Source organism: Salvelinus namaycush, chromosome 1, assembly GCF_016432855.1.
Source record: "Salvelinus namaycush isolate Seneca chromosome 1, SaNama_1.0, whole genome shotgun sequence".
NCBI classification, from domain to species: domain Eukaryota; kingdom Metazoa; phylum Chordata; class Actinopteri; order Salmoniformes; family Salmonidae; genus Salvelinus; species Salvelinus namaycush.
Window position 1 is genome coordinate 15,874,193 of NC_052307.1, and position 7,687 is coordinate 15,881,879.

A 7,687-nucleotide genomic window follows, 5' to 3' on the forward strand; every position below is an offset into this window, starting at 1 on the left:
CTACCGATCCTTGACTTCGGCGATGTCATTTATAAAATATGCCACAAGAGTCTACTCAGCAAATTGGATGTAGTCTATCACAGTGCCATCCGTTTTGTCACTAAAGCCCCATATACTACCCACCACTGCGACCTGTATGCTCTCGTTGGCTGGCCCTCACTACATATCCGTCGCCAAACTCACTAGCTCCAGGTCATCTATAAGTCTTTGCTCGGTAAAGCCCTGCCTTATCTCAGCTCACTGGTCACCATAGCAACACCCACCTGTAGCATGCGCTCCAGCAGGTATATTTCACTGGTCATCCCCATAGCCAACCCCTTCCTTTGGCAGCCTTTCCTTCCAGTTCTCTGCTGCCAATGACTGGAACAAATTGCAAAAATCACTGAAGCTGGAGTCTCTAACTTTAAGCATCAGCTGTCAGAGCAGCTTAACGATCACTGTACCTGTACACAGCCCATCTGTAAATAGCACACACAACTACCTCATCCCCATATTATTACTTACCCTCTTGCTCTCTTGCACCCCAGTATCTCTACTTGCACATCATCATCTGCACATCTATCACTCCAGTGTTAATGCTGAATTGTAATTATTTCACCTCAATGGCCTATTTATTGCCTACCTCCCTACTCTTCTACATTTGCACACTGTACATATATTTTTCGATTTTTTCACCTATTGTGATATTGACTGTACGTTTGTTTATGTGTAACTGTGTTGTTGTTTTTGTCGCACTGCTTTCCTTTATCTTGGTCAGGTCGCAGTTGTAAATGAGAACTTGTTCTCAACTGGCCTACCTGGTTAAATAAATGTGAAATAAAAATAAAATGCATTCATCAATCGCCAATCATTACAATGCACTACTCATCGAGCTGTTTGACCCCTGTGAAGCTCCGTAGTGTAACTAGGAAGTGATTTGGTTACTAAGCGAAACGGGAAGAGAAAGAAATCTAAGGATTTTCTCCAGCCGCAAACTAACATAACTTTGAAATTATATTTTGGAGAGGGAACGTTGACTGGTAAGCAATTTGATGTAAAAAGTTTTTTTGTAAAGACAAATGTCGATTAGCACTTTACGCTAGCTAACTTTTGTTAGGACTTTACTGATGGCGTCATATTTTGAATCTAGCTAGCTACGCTATCTACTGTAGCTAGCAAGTAACGGCTTTGTCCATTGCTTTTGTCTAACAGAAGCAGTTGGGTCCGTTTCTAAAGAGGTAACTGAATAGAGTTTTCCCATCTGGATCTATATGGCTCTACCAACCCTCTCTGCCCACTGGCCGAGTCGAGTTCGTTCTCTGGAAAGACAGATGGTGCGGCACTGCCGGCAGCGGGAACAGGAGGCATGTTGGCGGCAGCAATGGGAGATGAACTCGAAGTACTACAGACAACAGAACGTTGTAAGCAGTAAGCAGGCACACTGGAGTTCTCGTCAATCATACCAGGAGAGGTAGGCCTAATTCTCAAGGGCTGTATTATCCTTCCACTGTTTTGTTTGTACTTCGGAAAATGATAATTGACTGAGATACTATGATGGGAATTAGGCTATAACTAATTTCATGCTTTAAAAAATGATCTAGTATTGATCCAACTTTTCTTGTAGTGGCAACAGTTCAACAATGATAACACCATCAGTAGATCTAATGGATGATACTTGAAAACCATTATCACTAGTTAATGGCTTATCTCCTTTCTCTTCCATCCATCAGTATGTCAGCATACCACAAAGAGAGACTGAAAGAGGAGAAGGTGGTGAGTCTGGAGCAGCGCAGGGAGCGTCTCAGGACCCTGCTCCAGAAGGAGCGGGACCAGCTTGAGGCTGAGTTACGGGATGTTGTCCCTGACAGGAGCACACTGACTAGGCAACTGGTGGACAAGACCGAAGACCTCCGCTCAGGCAGAGAGGAACGAAGGAAGAAGGTATAGAGGCACCAACCTCATCCGGTTTATTCCTCAAAAACACATAAGATACACGAGCACTGAGCTGGCAAAACGCATGACCATTGACCTATGATTTTTGTTGTTTTACTATTCCACCACACAGCTAGCAGAAGAGCTATTGAAGGAGCACTGGAAGAAAAACAACCCTGAGTTGCGGAAGGTTAGTGGCCGATTGTATCTGTCTTTTAATGAGAATTGGAGGTTTAGGATGCCATGAATAGCCCTTGACAGTTCGTCACAACAACAAATGTTTCTTATTGGACAAGTCCTTCCCGTTTCAGTCCATTTGGTGCGTAAAGAACACAACACTGGTGACTAAGTGCTGTATGGTACATCTGAAGAGACCTGACAGTTTTTTGTTGTTGTCAAGAAGTACACTTGATCTGGAAACCAAAGGGCTTGTGATGCAATTGTTCCATCTCGTCTGTGTATCGAATCCTGATTGAACTGTTTGTGTCTACAGGTCGAGTCAACCTTACATAAAGATCATGTGGTGAGCCAATGGCAGACACAGACCTTGGTGAAAAAACAGGTATGCGCTCAATGCTACAGCCAGTATTACCTTTCTGTCACAGGGTTTAGTTCACTTCAGTTAGTGCGTTTTAACTCAGGGTTGAGTATTTCATTTCAAGATGGTCATTAGTATTTAAAGAGCATTCTTTCATCTGTGAGTACAGTATTCTTTTATGGAAATAAACTCCAATTAGACTACTCTTTTCTCAGGGTGCAAAATAAGACCTTCCTTAAATGTGTGGATATCCACAATGCTTTTTCAAAATAAGACAAATAGTGTAGACATATCTTAAACTGATTATCATCGAAAGACAATGAAGTGGTAATCCAAAGTAATCCCTGCATTGAAACCTGCAGCACGAGGAGGCAGCCCAGGAGGAGAAGAGGCGCTTTGAGAACGAATACGAGACGAGTCGACGGGAGACGCTGGAGAGGATGAAGCAGGCAGAGGAGAGAAGAAGAGGAGAGGACAGGGAGAGAGCCAAGGAGCTCCGCAAACAGATGGAAGAGCTCAAGCTCCGGGAGGAAGAGGTAAGCAAGCAGCTGTTGTTCAGTCTCTGGACACTTTAGTTCTGCAAAGGAGGAAAATGGTACTGTTAAACCATAAGAAGAAGCACCGTACATTGTGTAGTGCATTGAGTAAAGCAAGACTGTGGAGACCAGTCAGACGACATATGAATAATAATTTGTGTCCATTTCAGAAAATTTGTCTTGCATCTCATCTCAAACTCAACAGCATCACCACATATACTGCATAAATACATACAACAATATAAATCACAAGCAAAATTACAACAAAAACAACACGTGGATACAGTCCATGGGTTAAGCAACATTTCAGATTCATAGGGGAGGTGGGCAGTCATTTGTTTGATACTGGTGGGGACGAATTATTTCTGGTATTGGCAGCCTGTTGGTAAGACCTGGTAGTCCTGCATAAGCCTAATTTGGAATTGCACTGTAAATGCTGGTAGTGTGACTGAGCCCCTATGCTATCTCTGTTTCTCAGGCCAGGTGTCTGAAGAAGGAGCAGGAGGCCCTGCTGTCCCAGCGCTGGGAGGTGGAGAAGCTGGAGGAGGAGAGAAGGAAGGTGGAGGAGTGCCACAAGAAATCTGAAATGGGGTAAGTGACTCTCCCATTGGAAGAGTTCAGTCAAGGATGAAAACTATAAATAAACCATCTGGACTGAAAAACTGCATCATGTCCAGTAGTTGTTGTTCTGTGGTTTGATCAAACTGTTTCCTTACTCAGGCGATTCTTGACCCGCCAGTACCGCGCCCAACTGAAGAGGAGAGCCCAGCAGGTGCAGGAGGAGCTGGTTTGTACGCTTGTTTTTTAAATTACTCAGCTGTATGTGAATTGACACACCCTTCACCAGTGACCACTGCTTGCAATGCCTGTGTCGTTCACCAGGAGGCGGACCGCAAGATTCTGGCAGCCCTGCTGGAGGGGGAGCAGGAGGACCAGCGTCTGGAAAGCGTGCGGCGGGAGAGGGCAGTGGCGGATGCCGCCTGGATGAAGCACGTCATTGAGGAGCAGCTCCAGCTGGAGAGGGAGAGGGAGGCAGAGTTTGATGTCCTGTACCGGTCAGTAGAACCAATACTATCATGACTCCCCCTGCCAGTCTAGGTCTGACTATGGGGTGGAGATCTGCGTTTGTATTGCAAAGTTAAATTATTGGTCTTGTCAGGGAGGAGGCCCAGCGTGTTTGGGAGAAGCGGGAGGCGGAGTGGGAGAAGGAGAGGAGAGCCAGGGAGAGGCTTATGCAGGAGGTGAGTGGGCCTAAGGGGAAGGGAGGGTAGGACATGAGCAACACACCAAGGAGTGCCAAGCTTGCGTCTTTGTATCTACAGAAGACTAGAGAATCCAAGCGTCTCCTTTTCTCCCTGGAAGGTTCTGGCAGGCAGACAGCAGCAGCTGGATGTCAAGATGCAGGAGAACCGTCAGGCTCAGGAGGAGTCTCTGAGGAGGCGCGAGGAGCTGATCGAAGAGCTAGAGCTGGAGCGGCAGACAAGACGCCAAGAGAGGGAGGACGATGAGGGTCACAGGACGGCTCGGATGCAGGAGATCAATGCACAGGTTGGCGGGGGCCTTCAAACTCCAATTCTAAAAGGATGTATGAAAGGCCTTGAACAGCCTGTGTTGAACTGGGTTAGAGGATGAAGCTGTCTAATGTGGCTCGTTGTTCTCTCTCCCCTGCAGGTGGAGCAGCGGCGTCGGGAGCAGTGGGAAGAGCAGCGACGGAGGGAGCAGATGGAGGAGGTGGAGAGGGAGGCCCTGAGGCTGCAGGAGGAGGAGCTGAGGCTGGAGACTCATAGAATGGCCCAGCAGGGCTACCAGGACAAGGTACTGAACCACGGTCCTGTTCATTTGGGCACACAATATCAACATTTTTACATGGCAGCTATACGGATAACAATTCATTTGGAAAATATACTGAACAAAAATAGAAACGCAACATGCAACAATTTCAAAGATTTTACTGAGTTACAGTTCATATAAGGAAATCAGTAAATTGAAATAAATTAATTAGGCCTGAATCTATGGATTTCACATGACTGGGAATACAGATATGAATCTGTTGGTCACAGATACAGTACCTTAAAATTATAGGGGCGTGGATCAGAAAACCAGTCTATCTGGTGTGACCACCATTTGCCTCAAGCAGCGAAACACATCTCCTTCGCATAGAGTTGATTGGGCTGTTGATTGTGGCCTGTTTTCCCACTTCTCTTCAATGCCTTTGCGAAGTTGCTGGATATTGGCGGGAACTGCAACACGCTGTTGTCGTGTCTTGGCTATCATTAATGTTATGACGATTGTTTTATCAAATCAATTAACTATGTTTAATTATTACGTTGATTAAATTAATCATCGCAACCATTAACTCATTAGCAATCTTGGGGCACCACAGAAAAAGTTTATTTAACGAGTTACCGTTTTCCAAATGAACTCTTAAAGATCTCTTACATTTCAGTGAATCAGTCATTAATTAATTGTTACTTTCTATCAGTCTCATTCTGAACATTGTTGACTTCAAATCTGCACAAACCCTAGTCTCCATGATGAATCAGCAATACCCAAATTGGCGTAATTATTTATTTACTAACTAAATAATCACACAGAATGACATAAACACACACAGTATAGTTATTGGTTACTAACACAATGCAATGAAAGGTCCCTAGTGGACTAAACCGATATGATGGCTTGTGACGCAAAATGAAAAGGGAGGGGAATGTAAGAAAGAGTGGGAGAAAAGACAAAGGGCTTCACTATTGTACATACAGCTGATAACTATGCTCATGGAAACAATATGCACATGAACGGCTGCTCATTCGAAAATAATTGCAATGTACATATTTACTATTGTATGCCTTTGTTGTCTGTGTTGAAATCGGCGGTCCATTTTCTGAAGAGTCAGTTGACAGAAAGTCTCTGGAGAGGTCCCCCCTCCTTTGTAGTCGTAGCTTGTTCAGCGGCTCTGTTCCTTAGAATCGAGTGGTGAGAGGAAATTGTTCTTTGTCTCTCGTCTTCGGTCGAGTTTCCTAGACTATTTTACATATACAGCTGCAGACTGTGAATGTGTAGTCTTTAGTTTTGTAGATTTCTTAACCATTTGTAACATATTCCGCTGGTGCTGCACGTAGCTGGTCTATAGAGTCTAACCATTCGTGACATCCGGTTCACACCGTCCACCTGCTTGGTCTCTTTTTTATTTTTTATTATTTAACCTTTTATTTAACTAGGCAAGTCAGTTAAAAACAAATTCTTATTTACAACGATGGCCTAGGAACAGTGGGTTAACTGCCTTGTTCAGGGGTCTCTATTGTCTAACCATTTCAACATGTAGCCACAGCTCTCTGGTCTTGTAGAGATTTTCTTCTTCTCTGTTAAAAGTTTCTGAGTTTCTAGCCATTCCGTATCTTTCAGCTCACACTGTCGGTCTCGCTGGCCTAATGTACATTTTGTCATGAGTCCTATAAGCACTCGGGGGGGTAATGTCTGTGCTCACTTGGGTAATGTCTGTGCTCATGTGGGTGTGGTGACTGAGTGGTTAAGACTTCCTATGAAAAACAATTCTCTCATTTAGAAGGCTAACATCACATTACATCTTCTTACAAATAGTTTCATATTTCTGGCAGCTATGATCCTCACCCAAAAGGGCAAGTCATGACACTGTCGTACACGTCGATCGAGAGCATCTCAAACAGCTCAATTTGTGACATGTCTGGTGAGTATGCAGGCCATGGAAGAACTGGGACATTTTCAGCTTCTAGGAATTGTGTACAGATCCTTGCGACATGGGGCCGTGCATTATCATGCTGAAACATGAAGTGATGGCGGCGGATGAATGCAATTGTGTTCGTTGTCCGTAGCTCATGCCTGCCCATACCATAACCCCACCACCACCATGGGGCATTCTGTTCACACAACGCCATACACGTGGTCTGCAGTTGAGGCCGGTTGGACGTACTGCCAAATTCTCTCAATTGACGTTGGAGGCGGCTTATGGTAGAGACATCATTAAATCTTCTGTAACAGCTCTGGTGGACATTCCTGCAGTCAGCATGACAATTGCACGCTCCCTCAACTTGAGACATCTGTGGCATTGTGTTGTGTGACAACCACTATTTTGTGTAAATATCATGCTGTTTAATCAGCTTCTTGATATGCCACACCTATCAGGTGGATGGATTATCTTGTCTAAGGAGAAATTTGTGCACAAAATCTGAGAGACGCTTTTGTGCATATGGAATTTTTTTAGCATCTTTTATTTCAGCTCATGAAACATGGGACCAACACTTTACATGTTGCATTTATATTTTTATGTTCAGTGTATAAGCCTATTGCGGTTGATTTGGATTGATATCTTACCATGTTTGCTCTTAATTGCTAAAGCACTTGATTAGTTTTGTCCCATATTCATACAGTCTTCCTCTCATAGATTCGTAGCAGACCCCGATCAGCCTGGACATGATGATCCTGTGAGGCCAAAAAAGACACAGCACAATCATATGTTTTTATACACATTTGTACAAAAAGTTCATCTTAATGAGTTTAAAACTTATCAAGTATTCCAACACCATGCTCGTCTGTTGCAGAAAGTGGATGTAGAGTTTTACAAAATGGTGTGTAAGGGATAGCGTTACAATCTTGGGTTTTATGTTTATATAATCTTTTTATGATTTCATTGTGAATTTTTTCATTAAAATAAATCACTGTTCCTTTC

At 43.9% G+C, this 7,687-nt stretch overlaps 1 protein-coding gene across 1 annotated transcript; it reads left to right on the forward strand.

The window, feature by feature from the left end:
- The first annotated feature begins 911 nt into the window (after window positions 1-911).
- Window positions 912-7,687, forward strand: LOC120049853 (trichoplein, keratin filament binding). Its single transcript, XM_038996355.1, has 13 exons — window positions 912-1,019; window positions 1,192-1,450; window positions 1,710-1,920; window positions 2,045-2,101; window positions 2,405-2,473; window positions 2,812-2,985; window positions 3,464-3,576; window positions 3,706-3,772; window positions 3,868-4,040; window positions 4,145-4,226; window positions 4,348-4,533; window positions 4,657-4,800; window positions 7,403-7,687. Exons 2-13 carry the CDS (start codon window positions 1,251-1,253, stop codon window positions 7,433-7,435), a joined length of 1,509 nt encoding a protein of 502 aa, XP_038852283.1. The 5' UTR covers window positions 912-1,019; window positions 1,192-1,250; the 3' UTR covers window positions 7,436-7,687.